Source organism: Aedes aegypti, chromosome 2 (assembly GCF_002204515.2).
Source record: "Aedes aegypti strain LVP_AGWG chromosome 2, AaegL5.0 Primary Assembly, whole genome shotgun sequence".
Classification (NCBI taxonomy): domain Eukaryota; kingdom Metazoa; phylum Arthropoda; class Insecta; order Diptera; family Culicidae; genus Aedes; species Aedes aegypti.
Genome location: NC_035108.1, coordinates 266,869,376 through 266,895,390, shown reverse-complemented (window position 1 = coordinate 266,895,390; position 26,015 = coordinate 266,869,376). Strand labels below are relative to the sequence as shown.

General features: G+C 37.5%; 1 protein-coding gene across 1 annotated transcript; it reads left to right on the top strand.

The window, feature by feature from the left end:
- The first annotated feature begins 105 nt into the window (after positions 1 to 105).
- LOC5568781 (facilitated trehalose transporter Tret1) lies at positions 106 to 26,015 on the top strand. Its single transcript, XM_021845020.1, has 7 exons — positions 106 to 310; positions 9,165 to 9,397; positions 9,524 to 9,654; positions 24,306 to 24,640; positions 25,142 to 25,356; positions 25,412 to 25,612; positions 25,688 to 26,015. Exons 1-7 carry the CDS (start codon positions 253 to 255, stop codon positions 25,919 to 25,921), a joined length of 1,407 nt encoding a protein of 468 aa, XP_021700712.1. The 5' UTR covers positions 106 to 252; the 3' UTR covers positions 25,922 to 26,015.

Genomic DNA, 26,015 nt, shown 5'->3' with positions numbered 1-26,015 from the left:
TCGGTTTCCGCAGTTTTATCACAACCCTCGAGATGTTCGTTATCTCCTAGACAAACATAATTTAAACAAAGCATCATCTCAGTTGGCGAGATAAAGCACATCTTGTCCACACTTCCAGTTTGGATTAGCCCAGCTGATGAGCAGGGTGTCGTTCGGTGTGTGATCTCGGTTGTGATAAGTGTGTGATGATGTTGGTGTTGGTGTAAGAATTCAATTAGCTTCGGATCGCAGATAGAGGTCAACACATTCAAGATGGTCCTAGAATTTTTGTCTAAGCGTTACTGGAAGCAGTTTCTTGCCATCAATGCTGGTAATTAGACATAACTTTGAAAATAACATAATTGCGCTTGGATTGCAAAGATTCAGTCATGCATTGGTATAAGATTGTTATTTAGTACAACAATACCGCGTGAACAATTATATGTCATACTGGTCGATTCGCAGCTACTATCCTCCATCCCAGGCTTCGCTCGGATCACAAGCGAATACCATTTTTGTATAGTTATTGTCCGCCATTCTTACTACACGCCCTGTCCAACGTATCCGTTCATACCCAAGTAACATTTTTAGTTTTTTCACATACTACAAGCTGTTGTAACCACCATATCGTTAAAACTCATTTTAGAACTTATTACTTTAAACAACCTTAATAAAACTTTGATAAAACTCCGTTAATCCCCAAGAGGCTCACACTACAGGAGGTTGTTAAAACTATACCTTAAAACCGTTTCCAAACTTCTTAGTTTTGTATAGAATGAATACATCTACCCTTGTAGTGTACGTTAAAACATACATAAGAGCTATTGTATAGTTTTGTTGAGCTCAATTAGCGGTATTAAATCTTTTGCGATATCCTAAAACACGGAATAAAACCGATGTTAAGAGCTGACGATCGAACAAACATCGGCCAACTAGTTGTTTATTAATCAAAACTTTTTTTTATAATATTGAAACCATCATGATGTCTGCCGACTCATTATATCAAATTAAAATAATCATTTTTGCGTGGCAGTAAATTTTCTTGCAATCGCGTGAAACTCATGCCAAAGAAAATTTACTGGTGGAATGACAAAACAAAAATTGATTTACGGCAACGCGCCATAATTACAACATCATAATTGCTTGTCTAATATTATATTCCATTACATTTTTAGAATGATTTCATGCTCTTCTCAATCTTGAATTGAAATTTCCCACGCATATTGTAATCATGAACCCGAAACGGCGTCAATAAAAATGGATTCCATCCAGTTAAATCTTGCTGGTCTTGTCTGAGATGGTTTAAGATCAATTGGTGATTATTCCGTACAATATAATCATTCATGAGAGGTTTTGATCTCAAGAATCCTTGCACAAAATCTTCCTCTAGCTATTATATTCTTAAATCAGATTATTTTTTTCTGCAGTAAGACAAATAGGTTTTTTGGGAGCCTTGGCTTAAACTTAATGCACTCGGGAAAGCTAGTGCTGTCAAAAAGGTAAACATTGTGGAAGATTTGATTTTGTGATGTAGTTTAATTTAGTTCATTCGTTCCGTTGTGCATCTAATTACGTTTTTACTTGCATGAATTGTTGCGGGCTTTATCGTGGTTGATCTTTTTTTTTCTGACACAGACAACGGTAAGTGATAAGTGGCTGAAATGAAAGCTTTATTCGAGTAGCTCAGCTGTTGTGTGCAGCATAAATTTCCCACGAGAACGGGAAGTTCAGGCAAGCATGAGAAAAATATGCTACACACGGTAGTCAGATAATTCTACGAGCAGAATGTTTATTATTATGCCGTTTTATTTTCGTGTTTTATGACTCTTTACATTTGTGTTTCATAATTCTTTACATGATTATTATTATCGACATAATGATAATGATAACCACACGCAGACCATAACATGCAGCAGACGTTTGAGTTTTAAGAAGACTTTAACATGACTTAGTGCAGTCTTAGGAGTTCTATTGATGTCTTTCTATGACAAACAGGCTGAGGTTTTAAGTATAGGTTTCAATAGACACTATACAGCTCCTTCAACATACAATTTATTATCATCAAATTTAGCTAGCAAAAATGTTTTAACAGAAGCACTTATAGGTATCTACAAAGCAATTTAAGGTGGTTTTTACTGTGAAGATCGTTTAGCACTTTCACATCTATTATTAAATCTGTTGGGATTTAATGCATCACTAATAAAACCTCAATAAATAACATCTAAGATCAAAAAGCATTGAAATTGTTACTTGGGTATTCCAGAGTAACACAGAGCTCATTCATTCAGTCTTCGTCGCTTGAGCTGTTTGCCTCGCTTACCACAGTCGGAGTGTTTTGTCTGAAAATACGTTTTATTTTGTGTATATTATTTGTTTAATGTTATGTAGTGTATTGCATTCGGAAACGCCAATTTCACTGCACAAGAAAACATCTTCCTGAGTCTACGAACGTGCATTTATTGCCGATTTATTTCATTGCGGGAACGAAATTATATTCATCACCATCGTTTCGACTCTACTTGCATCCAACACAGTTGTTATTCCCGATTGCTACACGACGCCATCAGTACGTATACTTCTCGTCGATAACAGTTGGTGACGTAATGGATAGCTGCAATGCATGTAAAGCCGAAATCCCTCCAAAAGATATAGTTGTTTCTTGTGACATGTTATGTGAAAGTCGGCACTGTTTTCATGCTAAGTGTGTGGGTCTAACGTACGACGAAGGTTGTGCATGCTTACATCGCAACATTTTTTGGATGTGTGACTCCTGCAGGAACTTCATCGAAACCGGTCGATTCCGAACTTCGGTAAAGGATGAGGAAAATGTCGAATATGCGACGAGAAATGAGCTCAACTCTTTGAAATCAGAGGTGGAACGAATCAGTAAAATAATGTCCCAAACTGAAAAGAACTGCGAGACTGTAATTGATACATCCGCTTCATCTAGTCAACGACATCATAACTACATCGCTAAACATTCTACTCCTGTTACTTCAAGTTTGATGCATGAAAACGACCTGGCTGCCAATATTATGAACGATTCAATAGATCTGTACGTATCGAACATTGCAACCGACTTGACCGAAAATGAACTGAAGATGATGGTATGTGAGTCCATTGGAGCGGAAAATGTGTTGCATGTTAAATGTTTGGTAGCTTCGTGGATGAACGTCTCAACACTGAACTATGCATCTTTCAAAGTTTCCGTCGATGCACGATTCCGTGATGCTGCCCTGAGGAGATCTAGTTGGCCAAACGGAGTAAGATGCCGTGAGTTTCATGAACACGCAAACGTTGTATGGCGACCAAATCGAACAACATAATCCTATTTTGATTTATCTAAACCGTTCTTTTAAATTTGCATCTCTTTATATGTAACTTTGCTGATATGTAATGTATTTTAGTTAAGAATTATATCATACTACTAGCAATCTGTACGACTTAGTCGAAGATGAAGTATAAATAAATAAATAAATAAATAAATAAATAATCCCCACGCACCGTTCTCTTGTTAGATTCCTCTCACTGAAACCAGAATTGATCCCAATCTTAAGGCCTTTTGGTGCGTCATCACAAAATGGCTTCTTTCAAAAACATTAACATAATGTTATGATAGTATTGGTATTTGCATCATCAATAAAATATAACGGCTCATCGCCTGATTATATGGATATTTTATACGAAGAAAAATGCTTCAGATGGTACTCCAATATTTAATCATAAATTTCAGATACAGCATTGTTAATTTAGTGACACTATTCTTGAGATTTATATTCCCAAAAAAAATCTCCAAACTTATGCCGCATTTCATTGCCTCACACAACTACACTTGTAAATAGAAGGTGCTTACCTTTTCCGTTGTAATTCTGCATTAAAAATGAGTGTATTGGATTTTATATTGCGTTCACAACACTTTCACTAAACAAATCTTTCATTTACTTTCCTTAAAGGAACACATTTCAAACGGGAACTGAAAATTTTTATAGTTTTATCAACCGCAACAATCAAATATGATGGCGGCGTTTTTCACTTGTAGCAAATCGACGACGACGACGACATCACCGTACGTGCACAATCATCGCGATCGTGAAGCGCAGTGATGCCAAGGATGCCTTCCATAAATTCATTGCAATTAATGAGAATTGATCACAAAAATCGTGGAAATTTCATTGAATCAGTTATCTTGTGATAAAAAACTTTTTGAAGAATTATAAGGTTTCATAATATGCGGCAATGTTCTGAAAACGAACATATTACAATTCGTAGAAATATCTGTCACCTACAACCTGGCAACACCGTCATCTCCTGCAAACATAAACAGTGCCGATGCATATCAAGAATATGCGATGAATTCTACATCAAACAGAGAAGTTCCGTTGCTCGTCAATAAATCATAATGTGTTCTTTTGATATGTACGATTAAACAGCAGATTTTTGATTTTCAATACTCGTCAAATTACTGAATTTCCCGTGTGTTTACATAAAAATATGCTAAACAAAAATTATATAATTTTTGTTTGTTTGTTTTGAAAATGTACATGGAAAGGTTACACTACTACTATTACATCAATGATGATTCCAATGATTCTTTGACTTACACGCCGCTTCACCTTAAGCCAAATAAGTTCAGTTTGCTGACGAATCTCTCTGACGTCGTTTTGAAGTGATTGTTGATTTAATTCCAGTGGTTTCCAATTTGTATTTATAATTTGTGGCCCCTTTTGAAGTTCCAGAATAGGGGGTTTCAGGCATTTAGCCTCACGGAGCACATTTAAAAATAATTAAAAATGTTTACATCGTAATACTAAAGAGTCTCCCTTTGTAACATTTTCAAGTATTGCGCTTGGTCTCGAAGAGCACCTGTTATGACTTCGCGAAGTACCTTAAACCGGGGGCAAATTGATCACTATTTTACAATTGTTTGTTATGTTATCCTTCGGAATTTAAATATTTTCAAAATAGCTTTATTGATGATTGATCTTAATCAGTTTATACAATCGATTATTTATGAGATAGCATATAACATTTCATAAAAGCATTTTAATTATCCAAAATTGAAAATGACACACCGGGGCGAAATTGATCACCATGTATCAAAATGGCTAAAATATAAAAAATTACCCTTTTTACAAAATTAAACTTTGTAAATTTGCATAATATGCCTATATAGGTAATTTTCATTAAAATAAAAATGTTTTTTTCCTAAAATAAGCGGTTTCATGAGCCAAAATCTATGCTTGTAATGCTGTACGATTACAAAAATCAGTTCAGGAGTAAACACTTGAGCTTACACAATATTTAAACACTCAAATGTAGGCTTAGCAAGAGGGGATTGTGCAGCACTGGAATCTCCAACAGTATTAGTTGCACCTTCAAAAACTGCATTTTTCTTTACAAAACAGATATTAATATAAATGAAATAGTTCAAAATCATCATGAAACATCCATAAACTAGAAAACATAGAATGTATGTGATGTCAATGAAACATTCAGCATCCTTCGAAGGAAATGCATTTTGTTACCGACCTGATTGAATTCGCTTCAGTGATCAATTTGCCCACGGTTTACGGTACCAAGTGCATCAAGAGCAGGGTCTGGGTCATTCGGCATAAAGCCAATTGGCATATGGTCATTTAGCATAACCCGTTTGTCATAAAGGACATTAGGCATAATGGTCATTTGGCATAATGGTAATTTGGAATAAGAAAATTTCAACAAAAACAGGCATATTTTGAAAGAATGGATATAATTGTAGTTATGCCAAATGGCTATTATACCAAACGGCATTATGCCAAATGACCTTATGCCAAATGGCTTTATACCAAATGGCTTTATACCAAATGACCCGGTCCCCCAAGAACACAATTTGAAAACCACTGGACTACGGCCCAGAAAGCAGTTTTACGTGGAAAGATGCATTTTAAGCTTAAAAATGAAACATCAGATGAAACCTGTCTTCTACAAAGTTGCTTGTATTTGTCTGTTGTTATTTGAAAATAAAGTGGTTCACATTTTCATAGACATGCAGGTGAAATTCGGCGCATATTTTCTTCGAAGAAAATATTTTTCTTCCATAATCCACCAGCAAGAAAATTTTCTTTTTTTCGAAGAAAATACGCGCCGGAATTCGCCTAATGGTATAACTAACTCTCTTATTTGTAGAAATTATATTATACATACATGTGCAACACCTGGAGAAATTCTTGATGGAATCACTGATGGAATTCCTTGAGCATTCCGTGGCAAAATGCCGGTAGAAATCTCCGGAATAATTCCTGGACGAATCTCGAGAGAACTACTTAGGGTATCTTTGTATGTATCCATGAAGGAAGCCTTGGGGTGAATTCTGAAGAAATCACTAGAGAAATATCTAAAGTTCACCATTAAAAAGATTGTCCTAGTGTAACTTCTGGAGAAGCCTCTAGAAGTTTTCCTTGAGGAATCTCTGAAGGAATACCAGAAAAAATTGCTTGAAAAATCACTAGAGGAATATCCGGAGAAATTTCGGAAGAATTGCTGAAACAGATACAGGAGGAATCCCTGTAAAAACTCCAGGAAGATTTTTAGTGATGATTTTACCGGAGAAATGTATGAAAAAATCACTTGAGATCATGGTACGGCTAATTTTTCAGAAGTTCTCAAAACCAAAAATTCAAGTGCTCTTCTGAATTCAAATCACATTAAAAGGGAAACCTCAAATTTGGAGCCAAAATTATTAAGATTTAGGGGTGGCGCAAGTGACTTGATAGTGAATTTTCAAGTTATGAAACAATAACTGCAGTAAGGCCTTCATAACTTTGTTGTTTCCTAACCAATTGAAAAGCTTTTAGCATCGTTCTCTTCAAAATTAAATTTATGAATAGTTTGCAGAATGTTAAGTTTATCTAAAATCAGAACTAATTTTAGTTAAAAGAAGTTTTCTCCATATGTTTCCTCTTTACACTAAAATCTTTGTATCTTTGTTTGGTCTTAACCGATTTCAAATCTTTTCACATGAAAATTTAGAAGTTTTAAATCTGAGGAAACAAAAATTTAATTTAGAAATAGTTTTGTCTTGGTTATTCAACAAAAACTGCCCAAAAACATGAATTCTCATTTTTTTGATTTGTTAAAGCTTTTAAAACAACCTTAGAAGCAATATTTCGTAAAATTTTGAACACACATTTTTTTTTATTTTAAAAAAATATGTGCATTATCTTATTTTTAATTATTACAAGATCCTTTACTAACAGTTAAAACGTAATTCCGGCGAAAAAATAATCAACAAGCCGAAGATTTTTTGTTTTTGTTTTATTAAATTTACATATTTAGGTAGCTTGTGTTAAAAAACTAGGTCAAAACATTTTATTTATTACATTTATTGTATGCATAATTTGAAAAACTAAATTAGCTGCAAAACCACAAAAAAGATCTTGATTCGGATGAGTATTCATAAAGATATGGCCAAACAAAAAATATTTTTTTAGTAAAAAGAAAAAAAAATGGAGGAAACTTCTTTTTTACTGGACTAGTTTAGACGAATTGGACATTGTACAAACTTATCAGAAATTTATTGGTTATAAAATAACAAAGTTATACAGACTTCACTGCCACCTCTAAATCTAAATATTTTTGGCTCAAACTTGAACGTTTCCCTTTTTATGTGATTTTTATTCAGAAGAGCATATGATTTTTTTGTTTTGGGAACTTTTGAAAAATAAATTGCACTCTACTGGAGATATTTTTGTAGGAACGCCTAGCGGAATCTCTAAAAGCATTCTTGTAGATATTTTCTTGCAGGAATACTTGGAGGAACTCTTGGAGGAATTGCTGACTATTAGTAAATTTTGATATTGATTGCTAAAAGTGATACTGATATGATAGATTATAAGAGATGAAAGGTCTCTTTTTTTAATAGCATTGAGTTATTCATCGAATTTTGCTACTGTTCAGAAGTTTTAGGGGTACAATTTTGATATTTTCTTTAAATATGTTATCTCTTATGTCAATAAAGCCAATATCTCATTTTGATTGTCAGTATTTTGCTCCTGCTCGGAGAAAGCATTTCTGGAGCCCTTTCAGAACCGGTCCAAAATGTTTCATGGCAAAAAAAATCTCGAGGAATCTCTAGCAAAAGCCCTGGTGGAATCCCTAGAGAAATCGCTGTACGGTGGAGATTATTTTGAAGAATTTTATTGTGAAATCTCTTTAGGAATCTTTGATGGAATTCTCGGAGAAATCTTTGGAAGAGTCTTTGGAGATATTTTGAGAGGATTTTTGAAGGAATCAAAAGCTTTGACAGCGATAAAATGTCGATTTACTTACAGATATTTAGTATTGGTAATTCTGCTGACGACTCATCTGACAGACGTTTCTCTCATCGTTGTTCGCAATTCGTCATACCTTCAACAGGGGGTCCAGTATACTCGGCGGTACAGGCTTGTCCCGATGTTCCGAACAGTTGATGTTATGTATAAGAGGCCCATATAACTGTAGTGGTAAAAGCGCAGCTTTTCAGCAAAACCAATTTGAGGGGAATGACATTTTTTCGATTTCAAGATGTACCAAATTCATCTTTAAACTTCCAGTCGTCGCGCGGTTTGCTACCGTCAGAATCACCGCGCAGCTGTTGTATACGAAAAGCGAGGTTTTTTCAGCGGTGTTGTTCAAAATACAACAGCGCGACGACTGAAGTGTTAAAATACGAAAATTTTCGACGATGAAAGATTTTTCAAAATACTTATCTTGACTGCCAAGGTATGAAAAAACATCGTAGGTTGATGAAAGTTCGATGATTATCTTTATGAGTTGTACTTATTTTAACTTTATTATCTATCCAAAACTATTATAATACACTACCTGCTAAGAAATGTGGAATTGTAACACTTCTTTTGAATATTGCACCCCCGAAAAGTTTAGAAGTTCAGAAGCGATTGCATATTTATGGCGGACAGTGTATACATTTCACCGATAAGTCATTTTGTTGGAATGATACACATACAGAAATCTCCCAAAACATTATAATGAGAAAATTGAATACAATTACGAACCTTTCTTAACATGGATTCTTTACTCAGAAATCGTCCAACGCCTTATTGATGACAGGCCAATCTGTGCGTGCATCTGAAACTGACATCGAAACAATTATCAAATTAATTCCCACTGATTAATCGTGTTATCTTTTCCCTCGTGCGAAAATCTAGTTCACATCATAACGATTGGCTATGGCGTAACGGTAGGATGGACGGCACCAATTATCCCACTGCTCCAGTCGGCCGACACTCCACTCCCAGGGGGACCAATTACGGTGGAACAAGTGTCCTGGGTTGGGTCGTTCTTCTCCATCGGTGGCATGTCGGGGACAATTCTCTACGCCCTGATTCACACCTATTTCGGGAAGAAGACAGGACTGCTGATGCTGGCGATACCTCACCTTGTACGTAAGAACCACCGCAAAGTATAGTGTCACGTTCTCTTTGGCTGGGAGGAGAGTGTAAAATCCCCAGTAAATTGAGCTGTCAGCACCCATTTCCATATTATTATTATTATTTTATCCCGATAGATCCTTTGGAACCTACTGTGGATGGGAGACAGCGTCTACTACATCTACGCAGCAAGGTTTTTGGGAGGCCTTACCGGTGGTGGAATTTTTGCCATGGTGCCGCTGTATGTCGCAGATATCGCCGATAGAACGTGAGTGCACGGTGCTTTACAGTGATGCATGGGCGTAAACAGGGTTTACTTCAGGGGAGATTAAGCGGGCAATATTTACCTATTAAGGCGATTGTATATTTATTTTCTCCTATATGTTTCTTACCATCCTTACCACAAAATTAGAAACGTGATTTCCCGACTCCAGCGTTTTTGATTTTAATATTTCATAAAAGAAGTGTATGAAACACTATTGGAGCTTTGAAAAATGCGTAGTTTGCTGAATGGAGGAACTCGCTATCGGTTTGTTTAGTACATACACAGCTTAGCCAAACGTACTGTGAAAGTTTCAGCTTTTTCGGTGATGATTTCAAGGTAGCCCAAAGACAATTGTGCTTATTCTGCGCAGCGTGTGAGTCGAGTCGCTCTTACCTCGAGTGACGTGAGACGACTAATATTAATCAAATGAGAGCAAGTCGACAATTGTCACCCCATTCGACTCGTCTCACCTCACACGCCGCGCAGAATAAGCACGAATGTTGGTTTATATAGGAATTACTATGGAGAAATTTTGAAAAATGTGCCAAACACGTTACTACCGTAATGTAAGTTGAAACTTTTTATCCCATAGTGAACTTATTATTCAAATCTTAGTGGATCCTTCTTCAGTCGCTGAAGGAACAAATCCTTTTTTTGGGATTTTTGTAAATGTATGCAGGACTAAAATCCCATATGAAGAATGAGGTTTCACTATTGGTCGATAAGTTTGTACTTATATTCCAGCATGAACGTGTTTGAAACATTTTTCAAAATTTGGCCGCATCGTCTTTGGGCCACCTTCAAATCACACCTCGAAGCTGAAAATTTCACAAAAAAATATTTTTATGGTAAAGAGGAAGATATGAGAGATTGGATTTTCAAACTATTTCAAATTTTGAATTGCCTTACTGCCGTGAATCACAAGTCAGTCCCATCTGTAAAAAGTAGGCATTGAGATAATGGACTGTGAGGTTTTCAAACTCGTTTTCCATACGAATATTAAAAAAATTCCAGAGGATTGGAAGATATTCCAATCTTAAAGAAACATTCACAATTTGCTTTTCATTACGATATCTTCCCGAGAAAAATATAAAGATGATCAAAACAAGTTACATTTTTGTGTTCCACGGTGCGAAAGTCTGTAGTGGGACTGATATGCGGTTACTTTTCATTATGGGAAAATTTGACTTGCTGTATTTCCCAATTTTTCCGAACAAATTATATTATTTCATTAGTGTAGCTGAAAGCAGGGCTGGCATCTCCTCAGTGCAAACAGAAAAACACAAAGAGTTTGCACTTTGTGTTGATCATGAATTTGAGTGCAGTGCGACAGCTACACATTCTCACTGGTTCTTACCTCTTTGAGGCCTCTTTGTGTTTCTGTTCTTGCTGCAATGCATCCGTCGACACAAAGTGTTGATGGAAATTGGTGAACACAAACTCTTTGTGTGGCTCATTGAGTACCTATTGAATGGGGCGAGCTTGTATTGGAAAATATGGGAGAATTGTTAGAACGGGACCGACGAGTAGGTAACGGAAATCGATGTCCGATGTAATTTTGGAATCCAAGATGGCGACTTCCGGTTTGCGAAAATCCTTTCAAACCCATCCAATATAAGAATTTTTGGAATGGGGCTGACAAGTAAATGACGGAAATCGATGTCCGACGCCATTTCGGAATCCAAGATAGTGACTTCCGGTTTGCGAAAATCCCTTCAAACCTATGCAATATGGGTATTTTTGGAATGGGGATGACAGAAATCGATGACCGACGCCATTTTGGAATCCAAGATGGTGACTTCCGGTTTGCGAAAATCCCTCCAAACCAGTGAATCAAATTATCATCAAAATAGACGAAAAACAAACAACAAAGCAAGCTCGCTCACAACCGTTTGTCACAACTGTTGCGGATAAAGACACAATCAAAACCCAGCAAACCAGAGATCATATAAATATGTTAAATTCAAATTGTTTAAATGTGCAGTTTACGTTGGAATTGGATACGATGCAAAATGTGATTCTTTGAGATTGTTTATGAAGCCAATAATATGATCTGACCTGAATTTGCATCTTTTCAATTTCAAATTTCATTTGGCAAAATATGTAACTTCAAATTATCATTCTCTTAAGATTTCGATTTCACTTGGTTTGATTATATTATAATATTCAATGTGATATTGGATATGAGTTCATATGATGCGCAAATTGAATCCTACAGGGGGAGATCACTCATCGCCGGATCCATCTCAAAACCAAGCTCAGTATATGCCTGATGTTCATGTGATGTGATATTCATGCATAAATTAACAAATACCGAAGTTTTACAGTAACACAATGGCATTACTTTGTGTAATTATCTGTTTAATGCCTTCAAAAAGAGTAGTGTTTGATCCTTCGACCTTGACGCTTGCTCCTGCGGGGGCGAGTGATGAGGGCAGGATCAAACTTGTCGCACGTCGTTCGCTCAGAGAAATGAAAAAGCGCCGCGGATCGTTAGTAGTGTTTGATCTATTGATCGCGTCGCTTGCTCTTGCGTGGGCGAGTGACGAACACTTGTTCGACGTACAATTCGATTATCGAACTATTTCGCGAATCCGGTTAGGCGCGATTATATCATGGATCGCATCACCAAACATTGGTGACTCCCAGATCTCTACCTTATTCCACAAACCCAATATCCTTTCCATGACAACCGTGGAGATGCAGAGGTGATCTCGGTCTGTAGTAACAACGGTAGTCACACTAACATTCCTTCCCTTCCCCGATGACCGTAAGGACGTGGCCAGCGCCGTTATTGACTTTTAAATTTGAGCTCTCGATTTGTGCAAATTGAAGAATGGTAAGCTAATCCCCAGCCCCATTCATTAATTCCCTGTGCAACTTCGATTGTTCTGGTCAATCACGGAGTAGCAACTACGAATTGTACGGTCATCTATGCTTATTAGGGCTGTTCAAAATTTAAAAATGTTTGAGAATCCCATCTCCCATATGTTTCTTACCATTCTTACCATAAAAATAGAGTTCTGTGAAATTTTCAGCTTTCTAGGTGGTGATTCAACCTTCCAGTGGTCGCGTGGTTGGCCACCGTAAGAACCACCACGCTGCTGTTGTGAACGAAAAGCGAGGTTTTTCACCAGTGTTGTACAAAATACAACAGCGCGACGACTGAAGTGTTAAGGCCACCTGTTGGTTTATATGGACAATGTTGGTTTATATGGAAATTACTATGGAGAAATTTTGAGATATGTTCCAAACACGCTAGAACTATAATGTTAGTACAAACTTAGTATCCCATAGTAAAGACTCATTCTTCAAATCATAATAAAGAAATTTGCTTAAGAGAGCAATTTAATCCGACGAATAGCAGAAGAGATATTTATGAGTTTGTTTGTCATTATTTAGCTTGATATGGGATTATAGCCCTGCAAACATGTACAAAAATCCCAAACAAAATTAACTCAAAATGAATTTGCTTCTTCAGCAACATTCTTCATTAAGGTTTGAAGAATGAGTTTTCAATATGAAATGATAAGTTTCTACTTACATTACAGTACTAGCGTGTTTGGAACATTTCTCAAAATTTCTCCATAGTAATTTCCATATAAACCTTCATTGTCTTTGGGCCGCCTTTAAACAACCAACTAGAAAGCTGGAAATTTCACAGAACACTATTTTTATGGTAAGGATGGTAAAGAGCATATGGGAGATTGGATTTTTAAACATTTTTAAAATTTGAATCGCCCTAATGCTTATGCTTATGCTATCTGTTTAATGCCTTTAAAAATTACCTCAATTTCAGGTGGATGCAGTGGGAGGCGACTGCGGTCACTATTTGCACCGAATTTGTTCCCCCGTCTTACAGTGCGGTTACAGTTCCATACGTTCAATCGATGAAAATATAAAATCACACAGGAGAAGACCTTCACCGTTCCACTGACAAATATTAAGACCACTAATTGTATTCATTTTAAAACTGAAGTAAGAAATATGCGGCTTGTATCACGATTTTTTTTTACGTTTGTTTGTAAAAATTAAGTTACATAAACTGCAATACTCAGTCATACACAAAGTTATAGTAAACGCCAAATCAACTTGTTTCAAGTTGTATTGTCCATGATGAGTTGTCTAAGATGTATGCATATGGCCATCATAGTTGCGCAAATAGGGGAAATGCATAGTTTTTTTATTTAATAATAAAACGTTCAATAATTGCTAATGTATCATTATCACGTACGGTACAAATGAATTACTTCTAAACTGTGTCAAGACGACGAATTTATATGAACATATGTGGCACTGTGGATGGGGTAGAAGTGAATGCAAATGAGCTTTATTGTTGGTTTTATATTTGCCAAATTTTCGTGTCATTTAATAGTCACTGTACGGTGGAGTGGCTGCGTATATGATTAGCGATCTGAAGATCATTGCGTGGAGGCTTACACCTACTTGTTTTACTTTTTTTATTTTTGTTTGTTTGCAAATACAAAGTTATATATAATGAAAAACCCAATCATATACGAAATTATATAAAGCACCAAACACACTCGTCTGAAGTTGCATTTACCACACTGAATTTTCTGGAATGTACGTATATGGCCTCCAGATTTGTACACATAGAGGGAATCTATGCACTTTAAACAATCTTCTATTTCCGAATAGGTGTTCACTTTGGTAAGTTAAATCTCAGTTATGTAAACAAATTTGTTGGCTGGGAAGCAAAATTGTCATGACAATCACAGAACGCAACATTGTTTCAAACTTTTCAACTCGCGATTAATCAGTTATTTTAAACACAAAACCACATTTGTTTTATGGATGCTGTTTGATAATGTGTCAATGTTTACCAAGACGGAGAAAGTTCTCGAAAATTGCAATGCGAAGCCCAGAAAATCGCTGCGCACGTGGTGATCGATCTTTGTCATATTCTGTTCAAGTAATGATAAACTCATGTTGCGGAATAAAATTGTTGCAACAATAATAGGAGGTGACAATGTCTTTGTTGCTGCGTGTTGGGTGACAATTGATTTACTGCTCCAAACCCATGCAATATGGGTATTTTTGGAATGGGACCGTCGAGTAGATGACGGAAAACGATGGCCGTCGCAATTTTGGAATCCAAGATGGCGACTTCCGGTTCAAGGAATCCCTTTAAACCCATGCAATATGAGTATTTTTGGAATGGGGCTGACAAGTAGATGACGGAAATCGATGTCCGACGCCATTTTGGATTCCAAGATGGCGACTTCCGGTTTGTGAAAATCCCTTCAAAATGGATGACGGAAATCGATATCGGACGTTGTTTTGGAACCTTCGAAGGCGACTTCCAGTTTGTAAAAATCACTTAATTAAGAATTAAAAAAATATTTATGTTGCGTGGTTTTCAAGTAATTTTACAAACCGGAAGTCACCATCTTGGATTCCTAAATAACGGCGTACACCGATTTCCGTCATTTATCCATCGACATCGTTCCAAAAATACCCATATTCCATGAGTATGAAGTGATTTTCACAAACCGGAAGTCGCCATCTTGGTTTTCAAAACAAAGTCGGACATCGATTTTCGGCATCTACTCGACCGTCCCATTCCAAAAATACCCATATTGCATGGGTTTGAAGGGGTTTTCGCAAACCGGAAGTCGCCAGCTTGGATTTCGAAACGGCGTCGGGCATCGATTTCCGTCATCTACTCATCGGCCCCGATCCAAAAATACTCATATTGCATGGGCTTGATGTGATTTTCACAAACCGGACATCGATTTTCACAAATCGGACATCGATTTTCGGCATCTACTCGACCGTCACATTCCAAGAATACTCATATTGCATGGGTTTGAATCCATTTTCACAAATCGGAAGTCGCCATCTTGGATTCCAAAACAGCGTTAGACATCGATTTCCTTCATCTATTCGTTGGTCTCGTTTCAAAAATACCCATGTTATAAGGTAAAAAGAGCCAAATTGTGTACAGTTTGAGCATGTTTTGCCAACACACTCCGTCAGCATCACTCTTTGCGTAATCGCTTAAACTCTCTTCCCTACTGCGTGCCCTCATTGTGTTCGTATTGTTACATTTTGCGCGCGTCTGTCTCCTCTTTGTGCAGTGATTGAATTCTGCTCTTTGCGCGAGTTCGCGTTCTCGCGTTTGGGATTTCTTTTTAAAAAAGAACTAAGTCGATTGACTACTAAACTTAAACTGATTTATTGTCTTAATGTAACCTACAACCTAACCTAATAGTGCCATATCAGCACCCTACAACTGGCCTCGATGCCAATCGATGATACTGCTGACCGAGCTCCGTGCCGTCGCCGTTGCCGAGGGCACCCAAATTGCTGACGTCGGTGGTGCCATCGATTAAATGTGCAAAGTCCGGGTGGCCGGGGCGTTAACTCGCGCATTGTGCGAGTTGATGCCAGCCCTGACTGAAAGAGCGTTGGAAGAGATGTTGAAAACTGAACTCAACTCAATTTTAACGAAAATACAGATGGGACTGACTTGCGATTCACGGCAGCTTAGTGGTTATATTAATCTTTTGTAAGAAACGTAACTGAAGGACATAGATTTACCCTAATGTTATTACAGTTGGAAAATTTAAATCTTAAATGTGTATTTACTCAATTTCTTGACTAGGATTTAGTCAATTTATTTAGTACTAGCAAAAAGATTCAGTTGGCAGTTTAGGACGAGATCATCCAGTAAAAACTCCAGAATATTTGCAGACATCTGGAAAAGAGTTAATCAAAGGATTCTTCCATGTGCAATTACTCAGGATTGTATATCAAGATTTCTGTAGACATATATGGTAGAAACACCGGTTTTGGCCATAAGTAAGTCGTAGCCATAGTTTATTATACACTGTTTTTTAGATGCCCACCAATAACCCCCACAACAAAAAGCTCTGCCTCAAGCCTCCTGGTAGTGAACTCAAAGATAAATTTACAATAATTACACTTGTAATGTAAATGTTATTACATTGGTGTGTGAACGAAAGTGTTGAATACTACTACAGAAAAAAACTCAATATGTCTAGGAATGCCCAGTGGAACTTTGATCCTTTTAAGGGCCACATAGCCAATCACCATGAATCATTTTGTGTTCAGTAAATCACATTCACATGATAATCCTTAAGCACACCAAATATTTAAAAATATTGGTAAAAGCCCCGAATCGAGATAGAATATTAAAAAAAAACTTGAAAGGGAACTTCTGAATAAATTACTGGCTTGCTTTCCAGAACACACTGTTGAACAAAAAATGTAAAAAAAAATCTTGATTGAAACTGTACTTCCAAGCCTATCTGAACATGGGCTATGAAAAGCCTATTTACCGCGGGACAAATATGCATAAAACGGCAGAGAAGATTCCTCAGGAGAAGTTCTAGTTAAATTCTTACTTATGTAAAACCTTCCGAAAAAAAAAACTGGTGGAATTGTCGACAAAAAGTGTGAAGGAACTCCTGCAAGGACCGCTATAGGAACTAAGTTAGAAGATTAAAAACCTTGAATAATTCTTGAAGAAATCTGGAAAATGTACGGCTAGAAAAGTCTTTATCAATTTCCAGGAGAGAATGCCGGAAAACAAACTCTAGGGAAATATCTTAAAATATTCTAGACAAATTTATGGAAGTATCTCTGCAATCTTGTTGAGAAGAAATACTCAATAAAATCATGATATAATTTCCTAGAAAAATGCGAGAAAAGTTCTATAAAAATGTCTCAAAAATTCTTGTTGTATTACTTCCAAATTTTTTCAAGGATTTGTTGATAGAATTTTTATAATATTTTCTTGAAAAAATGCTGTAAGATTATTGTTGAGTACAGTTCATTTTATAAAACGGACACTTTGTGCACGCTTCTTCTCTTCTTCTTTTTGGCATTACGTCCTCAGCTTAGTGTTCTTATGAGCACTTCACAGTTATTAACTGAGAGCTTTCTTTGCCAAAGTTGCCATTTTCGCAGGTACGATTATACTTTATGCCCAGGGAAGTCAAGGAAATTTCCATGACGAAATGATCCTGAACCAACCGGGAATCGATCGCAAACATCTTCAGCATCGCTTAGCTTCGTAGCCGCGGACTCTAACCACTCGGCTAAGGAAGGCTGCACTGGCTACACCACTGGTCCATCACCCGAGAGGCTTTGGGACTTTTCCATATTTGACATACAGAATCTAACAAAAATTGTTCGGCTGAAAACCCTGAGTAATACCATCGTGACCATCCTTTGTTGGTGATATTACTAGACTTATTTCTGAAGGGGTATCAATATTGAAAAATATTGGTAAAAATCCTATTATAAATCTAGACATAATACTTGCAAAATGCCTCATAGAGGACCTTTGAATAAATAACTGGAATGGTTACCAAAACAACTCCTGAACAAAAAAAAGTGAAAAATTCAAAAAATTTAGAACTTGCTTTCAAACCTGTAATGATGTCTTGATTGAGAGAAACACTACTTGAACTTTCAAACTTCACCTCACTTTTGCAAAAAAAAAAAAATACTTAAAATTACTAGTAAGGCTAGCAAATATCTTTGAACTCTAATACAGGTCGGACTCGATTATCCGGACTACGTTTATTGGTGTTCTTGTTTTTTCAGTTTTTATGCATAAATTTGAGATAATTTAGTATTGCAATACAGAATATGAATGGTTTAGCAGTTTTAGAAGTAGGTTGGAAAAGGAGAGTTTGAAAAGTGTTTGTTTTGTGTATGCTGGTCAGAGAGGCCTTTTTCGTCTGTGTCTTTCAGACTTCTTCAGAGTCGAGTGCTTGACTTGATTATCGTTTTACAGATTTTTTAGGAGAAGTTCTTGTAAAATTTTTATAACGACCTTTCGAAAAAAACACTGTTGGAATCGTCGAGTATTTTCCGAAGAAATTTTTGCAAGGACCGCTGCCTGCCCATTACTGCATATTTTTCACATTCGATATTTTTATCAATTAAGAGTTAATACCGTGGAGAGTCATCAAATGATTAACACTTCAACACAATTTATTGATTTCTGTGAGATTGTTCTAGAAAATAAGAAAAAAATACCAAGTTGTTTTGTCTCATTGGTAATTGTAACCGCAAAGCAGTCATTTTGAGATTATACGTAAGCCTCGTTATGTATTGGCATTGAAATTTCTATCAGTATTATTTTCCGACTATTTATCCAATATGCCTTAAATAAGCACTTTTGAGTTCTTGGTAATTTATAAACATTTTAGTCTCTTCTCATACTGCCATGAAATGCACACATGGTATCCTATTTAGTCAATGCCTATTTTTGTCGAATGCTACAAATATGCATCCCTGCAATCTTGTTTATGAAGGAATGCTCATAAAATTGTTGGTATAATTTCCTGACCGCAAAATGAAGGAAAAAATCCTATTGAAATTCATCAAAGATTCCTGTGGGATTACTTCTAAAATCATTTTAATTTATCAATGAAATCACAATCGGTGTTTTTGTATACCGTTAAAACGATTGTGCTACTTTTCCCCGAATGTCATTTCCCCGAATGTCGTTTCCCCGAATGCCAGTTCCCCAAATGACACGTTTCTCCGAATGCCATTTCCCCGAATTGTGCTACTTTTCCCCGAATGTCATTTCCCCGAATGTCGTTTCCCCGAATGCCAGTTCCCCGAATGACCCGTTTCACCGAATGCCATTTCCTCGAAAAGTGGAGCAGTTCAAATAGGTGCTAGAATAGTTTTCAGTGGCAAGGTGATGGATAGAAAGAACGATAAGCAATCAAAAAAGGAGGTATTTGGTCATTTTCGGGGCTATACACATGTTGCCAAAAATGCTGAGAACGGTAAAACTCGTAAGAACCGCCAACAAAATAAAGAAGGGTGCATATTAGAGACCAGTACGTTCACCACCCTGAAATGTATAAATATATGACAATTATGAGTTCCAAAAACTTTTTGGGGAAGTGGGTTATTCGGGGAAGTGGGTTATTCGGGGAACTGGCATTCGGGGAACTGGCGTTCGGGGAAACGACATTCGGGGAACTGACATTCGGGGAAAAGTAGCACAACCGTTAAAACAATAGGGTAATCAACTACTTGGGCACTTCCATGGTTCACTTTGGCATGGGGGATTTTCTCGGCCAAATTGTCTGAATCTTTGCAATGAGCACTTCAATACGATGCATATAGTGGTTCTGTAGCTTTCAGAAGCAAAGCAAACCTCTGTAGAAGAGAATCAAAAGTGTCATAAATGAGATTCAGCTCTTAATCGAACAATGCTATGAGGATAAATGGTGTCCACGATGAAACTGCCACACACAAAATTGGTTCGCAAAATTCGAGTTCTCATCCGATTGCCATCAAATTTTCAGAGATTGAAAAATAACTATTAAACTTCATTTTATTCGTATTTTATTTACAGTCCATACGCAAATGCACGCACCTTGGCCTTAACCCCGGCCATAAGATTCTGCACAACCTGTGAATCAACCGTTTTTTGCATGTAAACCTATACTTTCTTCAGTTCCTCGACTGTCTTCACTACCTTAGGTCGTTTAAGAAGGTGCTGCTTCATAATCACTCAGTACTTCTCGATGGGGTTGAGCACCGGAGTGTTGGGAGGGTTGAACATTTTCGGCATGAAATTGACCTTATTGTCCACATACCACTTCAGCACGTCCTTGGAGTAGTGGCATGAGGCCAAATCCGGCCAGAAGATTGTTGTGACGTTGTGGGTCTTCAGGAGAGGAAGCAGCCGCTTCTGGAGGCACTCTCTCATGTACACCTGTCCGTTCATCGTGTCCTGGCTCACGAAAGGTGCACTCCGCTTCCCGCAGGTGCAGATGGCTTGCCAAACCAGGAAATTCTTTGCAAATTTCCACATCTTCTGAGTGCGGACATGCTTCGGAACGCTGAACTTATCCTTGGCAGTGAAAAACAGGTTGCCGGGGATCTGTTTGAAGTCGGCACTCACATATGTTTCGTCGTCCATGATGCAGCATTCAACTTTCGTCAGTATGTTGAGGTACAACTTCCTGGCACGGGTTTTGGCGGACTTTTTCTGCTTCTCGTCGCGTTTAGGGGCGTTTTGTACCTTGAACGTTCGAAGCCCAGCCTTAGTTTTGGCCTTCTGGACAAAACTTCGACTTAGGTGCAGGTTGTTAGCCACATCCCGAAAGGAGGCGTTCGGGTTTCAGTTGAAGGCCCCAACTACGCGGTTGTGATTTTTGGTGTTGTACGGAATACTTTTTCCTTCACTTCTGGGCTTCAGATTGGTGGTCAATCGTTCCTCGAACCGCTTAATCACTCGTGACATCGTGGAATTCGCGATTCCCAACGTTTTAGCAATGGAACGATGCGAGAGATCCTTGTTCTCGTGATGAATGCGCAAGATTTTATCACGCACGAGCTGTTCTTCCGACTCCATTTCCGCGAGTTTTGATCACAGGACTTTAAAATATGTAAGGATTAAAGGATGTAAATAATGCACTATGAACTAAATCCACCCAAATTTTTATTAAATTCTACCCAACGGTTAAAAAGTTAGAGCAATTTTATAGTGTGGCAATTTCATCGTGGCCACCCTTTATAAAAAAAAAAAAAAAAAAAAAAACACAAAATAATTGAATTTTATACAAATGAGGAAAAATGTTAAGAACGATTAATTTTAGAAAATTTTCTAATTCAATAATTATTAAAATTGGCTTGAAAATTTGGCAATATTTTTTCCAATTTTCATACAGGGCTTGGTCTTAAATACCATCATCAATGAGAAAACTCTTAAAAAGATTTGTGACAACAATTCTCGAGATTTAATAAAAATCTTGTTCATCGATTTTTGAGAGAAAAATATTTATAATTTAGAGGCAACTGTAATGAGTACAATTTTTACATTCCAAGTACGTTATGACGGAAGCGCTAATAAAGTCTCATATAAAAAAGTGTACGCTTTTATAGAGCTGCCTATTTAGTCCCACGTCATATTTGAAGCCCAACAAAGAAAAAAATCGTTATTTTCAAAAGTTATCTTGAAGCATAATAAAAAATATCTTAATTGGCAGCACTGCTGTAATAAAATTGGATGTATTTTTTCCATAATATGCTATTCTGAAAATATTTTGAGAATTTCTTTACAAATTGCTGTGAACCGGTAAACGCACATCAGAGAACAAATTTGAGAATTTTCAATAGAACGAAAATAGAGAGTAAAATTTATACATTTGAATGATGTAAAAACTCACGATTTCTGTAGTATTCTGAACTAATATTGAACACGATTTTGAACTTCACTCTTTTGTTGAACGTTAGAGAAAATCAAATCAGAAAATTATGCCAAAATGGATTAATCATGAGAGTGATATTGTATCATAGATTTGTGGAATATTATTGATGGTTTTAATGATCGACCTTTGTCAGAAAAATGAAGGATACCAAAATATAGTTTATTCATGAAAATAAAGATACAATTTTTGCAAAAAAAAAAAAAATAATAATGGTAAACTTTGTCCTACAGCTTTTCTTAGCAGTTTATGAAAAAACTATTGAGTTCTTCAACCAAACGCATTTTTCTGGATCTCGTATTTAATCAACTTCGATAAATAGCAATTGAACGAAAACATACCATTTGTGATTTTAATAATAAATAAAAATACATGCGCCATAAACATTGTGATACCGTTCAAAATCCAAAAGGTTTTGTAAAAACTCGGTGGCTGAGGCGCCACTCCCGAAAACCGAGAGACCACCCGTCGTTTTTAAACTTTTCCAAACTGTTCCAGAGACCTTTTCCTCAGGAGACTCGTGCACGGCTTTATTAACACTTCAGTATTCGCGCTGTTGTATTTTGTGCAACACTGCTGAAAAAACCTCGCTTTTTGTTCACAAAGGCAGCAAGGTTGCTCTGACGGTGGAAAGTCTGAAAGGCCAACTTACCAGAAAACAAAATGCAAAACGTACGTTACAGGGTGAATTCTCTCGGAATTGCCCAAAACGGAAAAATCAATTGGCTTTCAGAATTTCAACTACTCTTTGTGAGCATAAGCATGAGCATGATACATAGATAGATGACCGTACAATTCGTAGTTGCTACTCCGTTATCGACCAGAGCAATTGAAGTTGCACAGAGATTTAATGAACGTCAACTACTCTTCATTTACGAAAGCTCATTCGGGTTGGACCTATTTATTGGCGGTATCAGATAGTAAGGGAAACAATCATGGCCATGAAAAAGGTTTCCATGTACCTGTGCAGGATTTTTGGTGACGAAGACTCGATGAAGTTGTCTGACGTATCTGGCGGTTGCCGGCGAAGGACGGGGGACGTAGCTTGTCCGGTGACGCTGCTGTGATAGCAGCAGCGATGAAAGACTGATCTCGGGGAGTATGGCCGAAATATAGCTACGGATGAGCTGGAGGCTGGACAGAAGGCTTCCGATTTTATCTTCCTCGTGAGCTGCAACGACGGCTTGTCGTGCTTCCCGGGTTTGACCGCCTCTTCAAGGTCGAGGCCAACGTACCGTCGCACGGCTTTGCCTTGGGGGTTCTGACCTCATGAGGTGAAATCAAACCCCTAGGGGAGCCGGAGTTTTTACGGTAGGTCACTGGATCAAGTCGGGTGGAAAAAGATTAAGATCTGATATTCAACGTTATTAATGAATAGTATTGACAATTTCGGCTGGATCTTGAATACTACTTTCGGATGAACTCGGGAATACTCCTGTAGCCGGAGTTATTACGGTAGGTCACTAGATCAAGCCGGGTAGAAAAAGGCGGTTTATTGGGACCTGCCAATTTATCTTATTTTTTTTCAATGGCTATCATATTAATTTGCATAAAGCATTAAGATCTGATGTTCAACGTTAATAATTGAATAGTAATGGCAATTTTGGTTGAATCTTGAATACTACTTTCGGATGGCTTTCTCAGTCTGGAAGTCGAAAATCGATGTTTTTTTTACATTCCCGACGTTTTGGCCGATGGGTTTTGGCCTTTTTCAAGGGGTGTAAGGTCTATCGTCTCCCGTTATAAATAGACTTTCGCACGTCGTTCGCGTAGTGAAATGAAAAAGTGCCGCGGATCATTAGTAGTGTTTGATCTATTGATTGCCTCATTTTCTTTTGCGGGTGCGACGAACACTTGTTGCAATGTGATTATCGGATGATATTGCGAATTCAGTTAGGTGTGAGTATATCATGGATCGCATCACCAAACCATTGGTGACTCCCAGGTCCTTACCTTTTCCCACTAACTCACTATCTTTTCCATGACAACTGTGAAGATTCAGAAGATTCTTCGGTCTCTAGTAACAATGGTTATCTAACTAACATTCCTTCCCTTTCCCGATGACCGTAAGGACGTGGCCGGCGACGTTATTGGCTTTAAAATTTTGAACTCTTGATTTGTGCACATTGAGAATGGTTAGCTAATCCCAAGCACAATTCATTACATCTCTGTGCAAATTCGATTGTTTTGGTCAATCACGGAGTAGCAACTACGAATTGCACGGTCATATAAGCTAATGGGAACAATCTTTGGAAAATTTGAACAGTTTATTTTAGGTTTCCGTTCAGTAGGAGGAGGAGCAACACCTTACCCCTTCCCGCCCTCTTTCTACGTCCATGCTCCCGTGGTACAATTTTACACTCGATTTATTGTTTCCTATTTTTTCATCTGGTCTGCTCTTTTGCTATGATTTTGCAGAATTCGAGGGTCGCTTGGTTCGTTAACGATGCTACACATAAACTTTGGTCTGCTGGCATCGTACACTGCTGGAAATTACCTTCCGTACTACCTCATACCGAAAATCATGCTTTGCTTGCCGATTGCCTTCCTTGCGATGGTTTGTTTACTGCCCGAAACGCCGTACTGTTTGCTGCGGAAAGGAAAAGTTGTTGAAGCGGAAAAATCACTCATGTTCTATCGCAACATACCGGACGTGACGCGCAAAACACTTGCGTTCGAGTATGAGTTCGAGAGTCTCAAAACATTTACTCTATCCGAAGTCAACAAGGAAAAGCTATCGCTGGCAGATTTCAGTGAGTTTGACTTTGAACTTCAAACCGTACACAATAAGGACAACTTTCATATACCTCAGATTTTCTTTAACAGTATGCAGCTTGATCTAGCTCTTGATAACCTTGAGGAATCAACCTAGCGGAAATCGCAAAATATTCCACATTATATTTTGTAGGGAAATTGTATTTTGTAGTTATTTTAGTTGACCTTATAAGTTCATACGTATATGAGGAACAACATTTCAAATATTTCACTTGTTTTTTTTATTGAACGTGTAACGTGTCTAAGGAGCCGGCCGTAAACCAACTTTTAGAATGAAAAAGGAAGCTATAAAAACAATCCCAAAATACGATATCTCACGAAGTTGGAATATTTTGTGGTTTTGCTGAGTAGCTAGTTTATTATCAATTAAGAGCAACATCCTGAGCGAAAAAATCTAAGGTACATGAAAATAGTGTATCATAGACATATTGTAGCAGCACTAGATGAAAAATTAATAACACTTTTTTTATGAAATGCAGCGACCCCGGCAGCCATCAAAGGACTTTTCATTTCGATCTTCGTCATGGCTTTAAATCAGTTTAGTGGAATATTCGCTATACTCACGTATGCTGGGAACATATTGGAGGCTTGCGGAACCAGCATGGACATCAAATATGTGCTTATTTTGATTGCACTAATTAACATCTGCGGAAACATCACTTCGTTCATTGTCGTTGATATGGCCGGTAGAAAGGTAATTATACTAATAATCTTCAATCGATTCAGTCAATTCAGTCTCATTTCGTTAGACGTTCCTGCTAATATCAACCATCGGAGTGGGAGTGTCACTCGGCATCCTTGGCTTGCATTCGTACTTCTCCTACAATGATGACGGCTTCGTAAGCTACTCTTGGGTCCCAGTTTTGGCGCTGCTGGCCAACATATACTCAGCCGGGCTTGGCATCACCAATATGGTTGGATTCGTCATTCCGGAAGTTCTTCCCGCAAAGGTAAGCTGAGGCGGCGAAATCAAATCAGAATGGTTACCGTGATTGACTTATCTTGCCTTTATTGATTGATTGCAGATTCGTGGCATTGGAAGCACTATCAGCGTGGTATTGCTGTGCTTCTTCGCTTTCGTCATATTGAAGGTGTATCCGATATTACTCGAGAGGATTCACATTTATGGCACTATGTGGATTTCGTCTGGCGTGTGTGCTGTTGCGATTTTGATAATCATATTCGTTATGCCGGAAACTAAAGGGAAAAATTTGATTGCTGAGGAACCGACTGAGAAGCCAAGGACGAATGCTTATTAGGGTTAACTTATTTCCAAATCATAGGCAGAATATAAAGCTAACGCGTGTTTTACTAAATAATGCTGGTAAATAAATATTTACTTCCTTTGTTATA

Excerpts from the sequence above, each read along its gene's own strand:
- LOC5568781 (XM_021845020.1), top strand. The coding sequence starts at position 253 with ATGGTCCTAGAATTTTTGTCTAAGCGTTACTGGAAGCAGTTTCTTGCC. Across the intron at positions 25,357-25,411 it reads TTGATATGGCCGGTAGAAAG|ACGTTCCTGCTAATATCAAC; the intron begins GTAATTATACTA and ends TCATTTCGTTAG. Across the intron at positions 25,613-25,687 it reads CGGAAGTTCTTCCCGCAAAG|ATTCGTGGCATTGGAAGCAC; the intron begins GTAAGCTGAGGC and ends GATTGATTGCAG.